Raw genomic sequence first — 14,619 nt, 5'->3', positions numbered from 1 at the left:
GTATTATTCTTTTGGTCCCTCCGAGCGAGGGCGAATTTGTAATAAGTGCGAGTGAGTGTGTGTCTGTCTTCCAACCCCCACTTCTTTCTCCCTTTTACTTACCTGCTTTGATGGTTAGTAATAGGACATGTTTAATTTAGCATACCTTATGCTATGTATGCGTGCATCATTCATCAGTATTGCATACACCGGGCTCGGCGCATCATGCTAACTGCATTAGTATTTCAAATCTAACTTGAATACATGCTACTTGTGCATTTTCACATGTCATTCATAGAATAGCCGAGCCTACTCTAGTGACATTCCGTATGCGTTGCATTAGACATTTAAACATGGACTTGGATCATGCATTGATTGCTAACGAGTTCTTTGTTTTGGCACGGAGTACGATGTAAGTATTTATGCTTTAGCATACCGCATGCGTGTGAGTATTGCCATGATAACATGATTACCATGAGGCTAGCTGCTTATGTGATATAACTGCTTGAATGCCTGCGGGTGAAGGTTGGATTGTCTGAGTTGGAATGGCTCATTGAAATCCGTGTTTTAGCCTACTTACGAGTAGCAAATTCCAAAACATTTTTCTAAAACAAACGGATATGCAATGCTTGTTCCCAAAATAGGCAATCTAGTCTATACTTATTTGCTGTGCGCATAACATAGTAATTCTAGGCTAATGATCGGGATAAGGACACATAACGTTTTCAAAAACGAATATCATGGTTAGTAGAGGCCGATCTTCGGATTCGGCGAGAGGGGATGCTCATAGCTGACCTTCCCCAATCGTACCCTAACTTCCGAGCCGAGGCAACTTTAGTGATGACGGACGCGTGGCGTTTGGCACCGAGTCAGGATTTCCTAAATTCCCCCTTAAAAAATATTTAGGTGGCGACTCTGTATCTGGCAAAGTAGTCCATGTTTGGCACTTCTTTCAAAAATCTGTTTTCTCAAAACGATTTGCCAGATTTAGACTCTTTGGTTCAGATTAAGAACCGTGACACAAATTGAGTCCGAACTGTAGCACGAAGGCCTCACGCGGGCGCGTCTACAGTGTCTATCGTTGACTGGAGACTTACATTAACTCTCCAAATTACCCTTTACGAGTCACGTGTTAAGTTACGATTAGCTTATACAAAATATGTAGCCAATAGACTGTTAAAGTGCCACAACATACTTGATGTATTGGGTAAGGAGAGGGATGTCAAATTTATTTGCTTTGTGTTTTGTTTTTTATGTGGGAGTCACATTAAAAGAATTTTGTTTGAATAATTGAAAAGCAAATTGAAGTATATATATATTAAAGTAAAAAATGGAATAAAATTGTAAATTTAACATATTTTAGATGAAATGTTTCTTTTTAGAAATGTCAAATATGACGATATCAAATTAACCACATAAACCTTTAAAATATATATATATATATATATATATATATATATATATATATATATATATAAATTAATACGTGCACTAAAATTCTTATTAAAAGAAAACGTGTCCAAATATTCTTGGAGGTTTGAGTATCATTTTTTGGGGGGGGAGGGATGTCAAATTTATTTATTGAGTTAGGTTAGGAATTTCAAATATTCTACCAAATCTCTCACATGGGTGTGGGATCTATACACATGTAGATTTATGTGAGTCCCACCCAATGTGAAAAGTTTGATAAAATATTTGGAAAACATAACATTTCTCTTATTTATTTTTTGTTTTTTTAATGTGGGAGTCACATTAAACACATTAAAAAGATTTTTGTTTAAATAATTGAAAAACAATTTGAAATAAAAAATATTAAACTAAAAACTATAATAAAATAGTAAATTTAACATACTGGGTGAAATGTTTCTTTTTAAAAATGTCAAATGTGATGATATCAAATTAACCACAAAAGCCTTAAAAAAATAGAAATTCTACATGTTATTTATTTGGTAAGAAATATAATAAAATTATGTAAGAGCGAATATCAAGTTAATTTGATTTTCTCATAAATAATATACATAAAAACTTAAAAAATAAAAATTCGGATATTTGAAATAGACTCTACGATAGGCCTATAGGCTTGGTTCGGTTGGGAGAAAAAAAAACGTCACCATTTTAAAAAACATTACAAGGCTAGATTGATAGTTCATAAAATCCCCCGCACTTGGAGAAAAATGTCACCATTTCAATAAACATTTTCTCAGTGTAGTTTGTCAAACAAGTTTTTCATTTCACTTTCTACTCTTTTTATTTTCAAGAACAGCTCAAGTATTTCTTTTCCTCCCAAACACTGAACAACATTGGCCTCGTTTGGAAAAAAAGTTAGGTTAAAATAATTAATAAGACAAAATATCATATTTAATTCATAATTACTTTACTTTTCTCTCACAACTATCAAATCAACCAAAAAAAAAAAAAAACCAACCAGCCAACTTTTCAAACACAACTTTTTTAGTCAGACTAAAATAACCAAAAAATAAAATAACCAACTAACATAACCAACTTCCCAAACAAAGCCAAAATAAATAAAAGGCCCATCAATTTTTGTTTCATTTGAAAATTAAAAACAAAAGAAAACATTGTTCACGATTTGGAATTTTCCAAATTTTACGCTTGAACTTTCTATTTTAAACTAAAATACTTTAATAATATTCAAATTTTATTCTAATTTTGATAGTTTTATTTAACCCACATACCACTATATTTGACCCAACCTTATCAATGCTCTCCCAAACCTTTTCTATTAGAATCGAGTTTGAAAAAATACAATTAGATTGGGTAATTTTGTCATCCTTATTCACACCAAAAGGTGACATATTTCTGCCAACCCTCTACAAGTCCAAAAAATAAAACACCCCACCATCCTTTCAACTTCAAAAATATTTGAGAGTTTTAAACCACGAACTCTAATGGGTGAGACCCACCCATTGATTTAATGTTTCAGCTTTTTTTTTTTTATTTATTCAATAATATTTGAAAGCTCTAATTTGTACGTTCTAATATAACTCTAATGATGTAGAGAGTATCTATGTGAAAGTAAAAGCCCACACTCCTCTATCGCTCTCTACTCTGTCTCTCTTCCACCTCACTAAAGCACCATTTAGAACTCTAATATTAGATCTATGTATCATCACTTTTTTTTTTTTCCTTTTTTGACCTTGCCACCTCATTAGAACCCTTATTAGAGCTCCAAATTTAGAGTTATATATAATTACTCTTTTTAACTCTTTTAACTTTTGAGGCCATTGTTTTGGATCCTCAGTAAAGGGCTGATACGTGTATGATGTGGGTTATGGCAGAGATTCACCAAATTACTAGCTGCAGCACACCAAATTGTAATTAATTCTAGCCAAGTACTGCAAGGCACATCCCTCCCAATGGAATTGTAATTCGACACGTATCATTGTAATTCAGAATTGCATCAAAGAAATAAAATACAATGATCTCACTGTGATCCATTCCAAAAATAATTTGTAATTATTTTACATGAATGATGGCCCAATTATTTGACCAATCTAGTATCTTCCTTCGAGGGGAATAATTCTCTTTTGTCAAAAAATGAGTACAATATAGATTTGGAATCATCATTTCCTATCCCCATTGCATCCGGTCCAAACCATCATCTGCATCATATCTTTGATCTGAAACTAGATAATTTGAAGTAAACAACACCCGATCTTTCTCCTCCCAAACATACATTAATGTATACTAATTGGACGTTATTTTTTAATATTAAGTTGTTTCCCATCAAATCAGCAAGGGGAAGAAACAATGAACTATATATATATTCTAGCCGTAATTCATGGCTATATGTCACCTGCAACACAGCATCGGAGAAAATTTTACAAAACAATCACTACTATTGTCATGAGTTTGAAGTTCAGAAATCAAGCATCAAGCAGAAAGGTACTCAACAGCAGTATGCATGACGGTCGTGTTTAAAAAAAATAAAAAATAAAGAACTTTTCAGATACATTACCTCATTAAAGGTCAATGGGAATTCTCAACCCATCACGTGCAAGCTGAACCGGGATCCCTTCTCTATAAGCAAAACAACGACAAAAGCTAGAAAGATCAGTTCTCTACAGTTAAGAAGCTCTAAATATTTCAGTCCTACATCCCATTTGGTCTTTCAACCACAAAGATCGCAATTAGACCACTGAGACAGAGATCACAAAGAAATTGCAAGATACAGTACCTTTTCGACCATTCCCTAAGAAATTCATTGTCCACGTGGTAATCAAATTCATGGGTCATCCCAATTAACAAAGCTCGCTTTGGGCACAACTTCTTCACAGCATCAAGGGTCTGAAAACAAATACTAACATGAACAACCCTGGCAAGCATCAAATTATTTCATGGAAAATTTTCAGTAATTTTAGGAGTTACACAAACCTGGGGGAAGCAAAAGTGAGTGTTATGGGACCCCTTCTGCAGAATTTGGAAGAAAAAAGCAGAAAAGAAAATTAGGGGGAAAAATGAACAAGGGAAAGAAGAAAAAAGACGGCAATAAAATATAAAATGAAGCAACAAGTTTCCATCACCAGAAATAATTAGTGGAAGCTGAGACATAGCGAATCAAAGAAAGTTGTTTGGAAGTATATGGTAAAAATCTATGCATTGTATATACAATAATGATTCAAATGAAATTGTGATCAGCTGTAAAGAGACAAGTAACGTCAGCTGAGATGAAACAAGAAATTTAGGCCCACGAGTTGACCCAAAAAAAAAAAAGGACCTTAGATAATTATAATGACGAGATGGCTCAAAGGAATCATGTAGGCAACACCAAATACTAAGGCAATTGGCTATTTTAGTCAAAAAGCCACTAAATGCCCAAAAAGCTAAAAAGTTTTAACTTAATATAAAAAAGCAAAGATTCCTTCACATTCACTCCACTTTTTGCAAGTCGTTTCATAAAAAGCCAAACAATCCTTCCGAATCATATATCAGTCTTTTCACCTCATATTTTAGCTGAAAAGCCACTTAAAAAACCACTTCCCAAACGGGGCTCTAAAAATGAGGCTTCTCTGAATGCCTGTAGTGGCTTAGCAACTGTAATAATGATTGTATTCAGCCATTGCTGGCTTCTTTCTCCAGTCTTTTAACTATATTTCCTCTGCTGCAAGTTCCACCTCTCTTTCTGACCAAACCGAGGGTCAGAAGAACTGTCCAACTAAGTCTTAAAATTGTTTTCAATAAATTCAAACCATGTGTAGGCACAGGCCACGCAACTAAATATCTCAAAAGAAAATTGTGCGTCATAAATCCTTAAACACACACAACCCCACAGAGACAACAAGTTCTTCAATCTTAAAGATCTTTAAGGACAATTTTTCCAGTCCTTAATAATCTTACCCATTTAAAATTTCTTAAACCTCCACCATTTTCATAGGCAAAAAAATGGATGTATTAATCTCCTTTTTGGGGAAAAAAAATCCTTCTTGTGAAAGTAATAGTATTACTAAAAGTTCTAAATTTTATGTCTGAAGTGTGCAAGATGTATATGGATAAAATGCCTGCATGTTAGGAATTGAAAGTCCCAACCATAAACATCTAAACACATGCAGAAGCCCATGAAAGATGGAAATCATGGGGGAGTGCCTCTAAAATTGAGGTATAAAGTACCACCAGAAGGCCACAATACTTTTATTCTTGTTTCAATGGACTCATTCCAGCTTAATGTCATCAGAAATTATCCTATTCTGTCCTGCCTTTAAATAAAACATCCTAGTGCAATGAAACCCACCATCCACACTATTATTCATGGTCTATTCCAAAACATTAACCAGATTCCACATTGAAAAGAGCTATCGTCCAAGCCATATCAAACCTATCCAAGAATGTTGAAAAAGAAAAAAGAAAGTTCAATCTAGTTACTAGATAAGAACATAAGAATAGGTGTGTAGAAATAATTTTGGCAACAGAAGCAACAAATGCAATCAATCTGCTCCTCTTCCTTATTTTTTATTTTTATTTTTATTTTTTAAATCACTAATGCACTTCTTTTCATGATCGACATTAGAAACAAATACTTTCCCACCAAGTTGGATGGTTGGACACTTGATAGCAAAACTCACTGGAAAATGGTCTTTATTTTGTTACAATTTTTCTCTAGCAAGTCATTCTTTAATGAGCTCCCTGATAATCCTAGTATTGCTCCTCATGATATCATTTGAACTGGATGCATACCTCTTAAAGTTGAAGTGTTTGTGTGGTCATTGGCAAAGAAAAAAATTAGTACCAATGGCATTGTTGGAAAAGGAGGCCTAATCACTTTTTTGCTTCCACAATGGTGTATTTTGTATCAAAGGATGAAGAAAGTATCAAACATCTACTTTTGCATTGTCCGGTGGCTTTTACATTGTGGTGCACACTTTTTAAGCTGTGTAACAATTGGCTTCTATCTCTTGCATCCAAATTCTTTTGATTGATTTTAGCAATTTTGGTATTAATAACAAGGTGCGATTCCTTTGGAATTGTGTTACATTCACCATGTTTTGGGAGACATGATTAGAGAGGAATACTAGTAATTTTTATGATGAGTTTGATGATGAAGAGGGGACATCAGATAAGATTTGTCATCTAGCTTATTTTTGGGCTTTGATTTCATCTCCTTTTAAGGGGATTCCATTATTTTTTTTTATTAGTAGAGATTGGAGAATTGTGTGTGACATGTAATTTTGGTTTTTTGTTGTTATTTTGGTGGATTTTTTGTCCACCACATCCTTGTGCTAATAAATTTTGGGATAATTACTAGCAGATCTTATTGACTGAACTTATTTACTCATGAGTCCTAAGTTAAATTTTTTTACATATTTGTCCCTCGTTTTGATAAAAAACCAAAACCAAACCAAACCTTGAGTTCCATCAAATGGGGTCGGCTACATGAATCCTTCTTCTCTACTCGACTCTATCAATGGCCATTTGGTTAGTCAAATTAAGAAGATTCATATCTATATTTACTACACTAGCCCACGTTAATCTAGGTCAATCCCTCGTTTTGATAATGCCTAGCGGCTGGGCACACGCGATGCATGTGCAAACTCATTATTGACATTTTTTTAAATAATGTACATATATATAACTATGTGCAATGTAACATTTGATATTAATATATTTGATATTTGATAAATAAATAAATAAATAAATAAATATATATATATATATATGTATATATTAAAATATATACAAATCTTTATAAAGAAAGGCACGCACGAAATTAATGAAACAAACAAATCAATTTTTTGGAAACATAATAAACCCACAAACACAAATTTTGATAAAAAGAAGAAAAATAAAAGTCAATTTTTTTATTTTTTTATTTTTATAACTTGATAACATAATGAAACATTTTATTTTATAGAAAGTATAATTAACAGTATTACATAAAAAGACAAATACAAAAATACAAATCCAAGGCACTTACAGCACTGAATTTTTTTTAAGAACACTGAATATTTTTTAAAAACACACAATTAAGTAACAAACAAACCAAATTTTGAAAAATTGAATTTATACACAAAAAATAAACAAATGCTTGAAAAAGTAAAACAGGAAGAAAAAAACCCCAAAGTGTTTAAGTCTAAGTCTAATCTAAAAAATTTCACACACACATGGTGCCAAATTATTCAAAGAAGCCTGCATAAATATGAATTAAGAACCTAAAAATTAATTTAATGAAAATACAAAAAACACTGATTTTTTTTCCAAAAATAAACACACACAAAATTAAGAACATTGATTTTTTTTTTCAAAACACAGACAATGAAACTTTTTAATGAAGGAAAAAAAAAACATAATAGTGTTCTCACAAAAGTAAACAAACAAACAAATCAAATTATAAAAAAAAAAAAAAAAAAAAAACTGAATTTATACACAAAAAGAAACAATAGCTTAAAAAGTGAAATAGGAAAAAATCCAAAACTATTTAAGTCTCTAAAAAATTGCACATAGGTGTCAAAGTGTTTAATTAAAAACACTTATAAATATTAAGAACCTAAAAATTAATTTAATGAAAATACCGATTTTTTTTTCTTTCAAAAACATACACACAAAATTATGAGCACTGATTTTTTTTTTTTCCCCAAAAACACACACAATGAAACTTTTTAATGAAGAAAAAAAAAATACATAATAGCGTTCTGAATCAATATATTTTTTTTTTTCAAAGAACCTAATTACATAATGAAACTTTTTATTAAAGAAAATAAAAATATAATTAACAATACTACACTTACAATGTAGGATAAGCAGTAGATATATATTTCGGACAAAGAGAACCATAAGATTGCAATGTTCTTGAATAGTATTTCTCCCAACAAAAAAGAGAAAAATAATTGAACAAATAAAAGAGAAGATTTTATAGTAAATAGAGAGAGGGGTGAAGATGTTGAAACTGTTTAAAACTGCATAGCAGTTTGAAAACGTGGGAGGTGAGATTGGTTGGTATCATGAGAAGTGGGATTGGTTGTAATTTATTATTTTATCCTTAATTGCAAACTGATAAGTATAAATATAATATAATTATTTAAAAAGTTAAGGTCATTTTAGGAAAATTTGGAAAAAGTTTATGGGGAGTGGCTTCATGACACCAAATTTGTTGTTCCCTTTTAATAATAGAATAGATAAAATTTTGAGACTTTAAAATTTTGTTGTGTTTGTGGAATGATATTTGGTGAATACTGATAAATTTATCAAATAGATAAATGATTGCGACCTCTTGATTTTTGTTTGTGAGTTTTGATTTATTCTAGCTTCATTTGCGTTAGTTTGTATTCAAATATGAAGTGGGAAGTGTGTATATATATGTATATATTTAAATTACCGTGATAAATTCATCCTTGAAAATTGGAGTAAGACTACAAGTCCAGTCCACTGGACTGGCTCGTAACTGCCCCTAATTTTCATTTAAAAAAAAAACAAACAAAAACATCAAGCAGATTTAAATGTGTTCTATATAGTTCAGCAATCAAACATTATAGAGTAGTTAGAATATTGTTGTCCATAATGCATGGGCAACATAGATAGTGACCTGTATTAAAAAAAATTTAAAACTAACTTTTAATCCAAACTTAGAATTTTAAAAACAACAAAAGTAAAAGGAAAAAAAATAAAAATAAAAACTGAACAGGCAAGGAAAATATAAGGAACTAACCTATTGAGCAAAATCATGAGGGAACTTTTAGTTAGTAATAGAGTATATATTTATAGTTCAAAAGAAACGGGATAACAAGACTCAGAGAGAGGAAAACAGAAAAAAGAGCATACATTATTACTCTAAAACAACTCAGTAACAAATAGATATCTAAAAGAAAATAGGAGAAATTATCAATAAGTCTTATTTTGCTCTTAAGATTACTATTGAGTCCGATCAAGTTTCAATATAAACAACTAAGTCCTATTTGTTACAAAATATTCCTAAAAGGTTCATTCTTCCATAATGATGTATCTTATTCCAATTTTACCCCTCATTTAATATGAACAACAATTTCATAAATATCTTTAATCTAAGTAAAATTATATTTTTTTAATTGTAAAATTTATTATATTGTATTAAAAAAAATCATAAATCACAATAAAAAAATTACCAATAAGTTCTATTTTGTTTAGAATTATTATTGAGTTGTATCAAATTTCAATATTAATAAATAAGTCTTATTTTCTTTTTTATTTTATAAATTGTTATAAAAAATTCGATTGTTCAAAATAATATATTTTATTTTATTTTTATTTTTATCATTAAAATATGAACCAAAAAATTCATAAATAATTTATTTTATATAAAATTTTATAATAAAACTATTTTTAATTGTTGAAATTAAATAAATTTCCATAAAAAAAAAAGCATAAATATAAGATTTATCAACTATTTCATACATTGAGAAATATATAAATTTATCGTAGTATTATTTTCGTAACTCTTTGGAATTTTAATAGAATTTAGTCCTTTTAGATTGTTTACACTAAAACAAAAAAATCATAATTTGAAATAACAAAATTATTCATTTTATACTATAATTGTTTTGATCCAATTATTATTTATGATTTTTTAATATAATAATAATAATTTTTACAATTAAAATTTTTAATTTTAGTTAAGTTAAAATTGTTTATAAAGTTATTGTTCATATTAAATAAGAAGAGTAAAATTGGTATAAGATACAACATTATGGAGGAATGAACTTTTTGTGTACATTTTATGACAAATAGGACTTATTGCCCATATTGAAACTTGATACGACTCAATAATAATCTTGAGAGGAAAATAGAACTTGATATTTTTCCCAAGAAAATATTCAAAGCTATTTCCACTGCAAGTCAATCATATTTTCTCAAATTACAATGAAACTAACTTTAGCTTAGTGACTGACCTTGTACAGTGTGTCCAAGATAAGGAGATCGAGTTGTTGATCACTATTTTTTGAAATATCTGCAAAATGAAAACCTTCCTTAAGCCAACAGTTCAATTTGGGTAAAGAAACAAGATTGGAAATGCAATTCTAGTTCCTTGGCAAGAAGGGTAAGGGTGAATGAGAAATAAATAACTTTAACTAACAGAATCATGAACGGAAAAAAAAAAAAAAAAAAAGACCTAATTATAATGCTGTGAACAATGTGAAGCATGCAAAGTATATACCCATGTAATGCCATTGAGTACACAAACCAAGCTGGATAAATTTCATCATGAGGAATGGAGAAGGGAGGTGAGTAACGAATATTAACGTCCATTTTAAAAAAAATAAAGGATTGCCTTAATATTATTTTTTTTTAAGTTACCGCAATTACCTTAATTATGTTTTTGGAGCATACTGGCACATGGCTTCAAAAAAACATTGGTTTTGGATAAAGTAGAAAGGTGAAACAGCCTTCATGTAGGCACCATTGTGTAGTTGGAACAAGATTTTAACTAGTTAAGCTCCAGAGTCGATACCATATACTTGCCAAGTAAAAATAAAGCTTCTTATGATCTCCTAGGTGGTCTGGACACAATTAGAAGCTTAGATGAATATACATTCTTGGAGTCCTCACTGATTGAATAAATATAGCCATGATATATTAGGAATGTGTTAAAAAGGAAGAAATCAATTTAAATTTAGTGGCAAAAGGATTTGGAATGTATCAAAATCAAAGCGAATGGAAGATGAAATCTTGGAGTCTGTTGTCCATATCAGGAGACAAAAATATTTACTATTCCAAGTATTTCTTTCAGAAGTTTAGTTTGTATGTTGAAGAAGATCAGTAATGCTGGAGCCAATTACAAAAGAATAAGGGAAAAAGAAATCATAATACTGGAGAGGTTGACTATAATTCAACAGTTCCTCCATACATTAAAATAAATGGACCTGATGTAAAAGGAGTTTAATCACAATTTTTATGACAATAATATTAGTTACGCTTTGAAATAGAGGCTGAGTTTAAGCTCTATTGAAAAGCCTCTCCAGAAAGGTTGTCATGAACTTGCAACATCAAGAATCGAGGGAAATTTCAATGTGGTGGGCTATAATTCTTTTACCATATACTCTCTTGGTGGTAGGAATGTGGGCGGTGCAGTTTGAGAGTAAAATTGTAAACCAAACGAATAGTGAATTGGCAAATAACCAAATCGTGGTTTGAACAGTTTGGGAAGTTTCAATTTGTTAGTTGATTGAAGAATAAATTTAAACAATTATCAAGCATTTACCTAATATATAACACTAATTTACGTAATATTTTTCATATATATAACACTGACTAATTTTATATAATATTTTTCATATATATTGTAGACACAAATTTCAAAATGTAAATTGTTTCAACACATTTCGAAATTCAAGTTACAAATGTCCACTATTAGTTTTTTTGACTAAACAGTGTTGACTATTCAATAGCAGGCTCCTATTTCTGATCTGTATTCCAAATCGTTAATTACACATTTTAATTAAACGAAATCTCTTAGTGAAAAACATAAAATTTAACAGAAGACAATTTAAGAAAAATAATTATTTAATTGAAATTGTAGGGATTTAGAACCCTTGAATACAAGATACAATTGTTGGGTTTAAAACCCTTTACCTATCGCTTGCCATCGTATCAGATGTCTGTAGTGTAAGCTTTTGAGTTCTCTCGGTTTCTCTTCTTCTTTCTTGTGAAGACTTATTTGATGGAGATAATATTATATTATCAAAATATTAGAAGATATCAGAATAGATGGAAATCCCATGATTTGTTCTTATTATGATTTTTTGTATCTTTGATTTATTTCAATTCCTTAATTGAAGGGATTTGATTTTATCATGTAAACAAGAGTATAAAATTGAGTAAATGAAAGATGTAGCCTTTTAGGGCTTTGTGTGTGTGTGAATGTAGGCCAATATTGGTCGAACCACATTAAACCTTTGTATTCTTACTTTTTTCTTTTTTGTCTCTATTATCTTTCTATATTCAACCTTATTGCCTTATTACAAAACTCAACTTTCTTCGGCTTCTAATTTCTTTCTCTCTAGTTGATCTCTAATCTTTGATTTCTAATCTTTTGGTCTTCCCCCCTTCCCTCCCCTTCTTCTTGTGTGATGGTCTTTATATTTATAGAAGGCCATCTATGTGATAAGAGCGCCTTATCTTCATTATAAATTTCAAATTGTATGATAACGCCTTTGAATTTAGGCGAAATCATATCTGATTAACTGTATATCTGATTAACCGTATTGATCTTTTAAGTTTCATCCCCTATGGTGTCCTTGTTGTACGCTCCACAAGTGTCATCCTTTGGTTGAGCATTCTGTACTTCAAGTCTTGTAGGCTCCACATGGTTGAATATCTTGAATAACATCGTTGAAATATGACGTTGTTGTACTTTATTATGCACTTCGACGGATCATATTGATCCTTTTAGGAAGTAATTACCTATAACATTCCTATCGTAGGCTCTATACATGTCATTGATTGATTGACCATATTTGAAATTTTAACATAAATTTGGTTGAAATTTATGTGCCAACATATATAACACTAATTTGCAACAAATTCCACATCTTAAATCTCTCACACTAATTTTTACTTTAATATTTCATCAGAGATTAAAAAATATATATATATATATATGTGGTGCGGTTTCGAATGCGGATTATAAATTTCAAACCGCAAATCAAACTAACCCGCAGTTAAAGGGAGTATCGGTGCGGATTGAGCGATTTTAGCAAATTGGGTGGTATTTTGCACAGCCCTACTTGGTGGTGGTGGGCTAAATTGCTTACAATACCTTAACTCTTTGCACCATATACATAATGTAGCTCCACTATTTCATAAAAGTGCCAAACATCAAATGTGCCTAACATCATTGCTCATTTATTAAAAAGAAAACCAAATTTATAAATGTAGAGTTCAAAAATGAAACATTAGAAGGACAATTGCATATAAACATGCTTGTGTGTAGAGTACTGTGATTGTGTCCACAACTCCATTAAGCATCCAAGGCCAAGACTCAACAGATTCATAAGATCCATTAACTATTTGTAAACATGCAAGTCAATTGAACCTCAACAATTTACAGGTTATAAGGTGCATGATGCTCATGACTTCTTATCTCAGACTAGGAGACTTAACTTGATTAAACCTTACAGGTTTCCAGTACCAAAAATTAAGTCACCTGATTCAAAGCAATTTCGTTGTTTTTAAACAGAGTTTTAGACGTGCACATAGGAGATAATCGGATCATAATTGATCTTTGAGTCGGGACCCCTAAATAAGCCCAAGTTCTTTGTAGCAAGCACATGATTTGTAGCAACCATATGTAGGAGTGAGAATTATTATAATGGAAGGATGAAACTTCGAGATATAATGGACATGACCACAAACGAGACGAACAAAGGAAAAGACTCACAGTGCTCGGTGGTTGGAAGAATTCGAGAAACATCAGATATATAAGCTACTTTACATTTTTCACCAAAAAGAAAACCCAAAGAAATATAATCTTCACCATGCATCACCTACATCCACAAAGGAAACAGTAAGAAACAAGGGAATACATAATCGTAGTGGAAAGATAGATGTAGAGAAACTAACTGGCAAAGGAACAAGTTCTAGTCCTGATGCAACAAATGGTTTCTGACAGTCATTCTCGATTATCTTCCAGTCAAGCTGTGCAACCCGTCTCAATTCCTGGCCTTCCTTCAGCTTTTTCGGAATCAAGTATGGAAATTTCACACCAACACTGTTTCATATGTGTCAAAAGAAAATAATGAATGCGAATTAGGAGCGCAAATAGTATATAAACTGCAGCGTGATATGCCAGCATAGTCCATATGTGAGACCAAAAACTAAAGTTCTTGCTGAAGAGCTACACACAAGGTGTCATTTCTAGTCCCCAGTGCTAATGTTATGTTCAACTGTGAAATGCCAGCCTCCTGTAGTGCTTTTATCATGAAACTGGTCAACTAGTTATTAATTTATATTCAATAAAGGGGAAAACCTTCGACAGGTTAAAGAAAGTTTTACAAATTATTAATTTGTAGTCTTTGACTTCATCCTCAATAGTCATCCCCGCAAAGGGAAGACATGGGTCAGCAATGACTCGAGACGGAAAGCCTAAGGGGACGGACCAAACACCTACAGCGGAAGTCTCCTCAACCATTGGTACAAGAGGTTGGTAAGATTATATTG

The 14,619-nt window shown here is 31.2% G+C and overlaps 1 protein-coding gene across 2 annotated transcripts in view; it reads right to left on the bottom strand.

Annotated features, from left to right (window-relative positions):
* Positions 1 to 3,409: 3,409 nt before the first annotated feature.
* The window catches only part of LOC114291961 (Metallo-hydrolase/oxidoreductase superfamily protein), a 46,001-nt gene continuing 34,791 nt past the window's right edge, over positions 3,410 to 14,619 (bottom strand). For both annotated transcript variants that reach the window (XM_082887301.1, XM_028235844.2), the window contains 7 exons: positions 14,023 to 14,170; positions 13,841 to 13,946; positions 10,353 to 10,411; positions 4,375 to 4,410; positions 4,178 to 4,287; positions 3,959 to 4,020; positions 3,410 to 3,796 (listed from right to left, as the gene is read on the bottom strand). In XM_082887301.1, coding sequence (XP_082743427.1) covers positions 3,963 to 4,020; positions 4,178 to 4,287; positions 4,375 to 4,410; positions 10,353 to 10,411; positions 13,841 to 13,946; positions 14,023 to 14,170 — 517 coding nt within the window. In that variant the 3' untranslated portion in view covers positions 3,410 to 3,796; positions 3,959 to 3,962. The remainder of the gene's footprint in view (positions 3,797 to 3,958; positions 4,021 to 4,177; positions 4,288 to 4,374; positions 4,411 to 10,352; positions 10,412 to 13,840; positions 13,947 to 14,022; positions 14,171 to 14,619) is intronic.

This window comes from Camellia sinensis, chromosome 9, assembly GCF_055761805.1.
Source record: "Camellia sinensis isolate YWXY chromosome 9, ASM5576180v1, whole genome shotgun sequence".
Taxonomy (NCBI): domain Eukaryota; kingdom Viridiplantae; phylum Streptophyta; class Magnoliopsida; order Ericales; family Theaceae; genus Camellia; species Camellia sinensis.
This window is presented reverse-complemented; position numbering and strand designations above follow the sequence as displayed.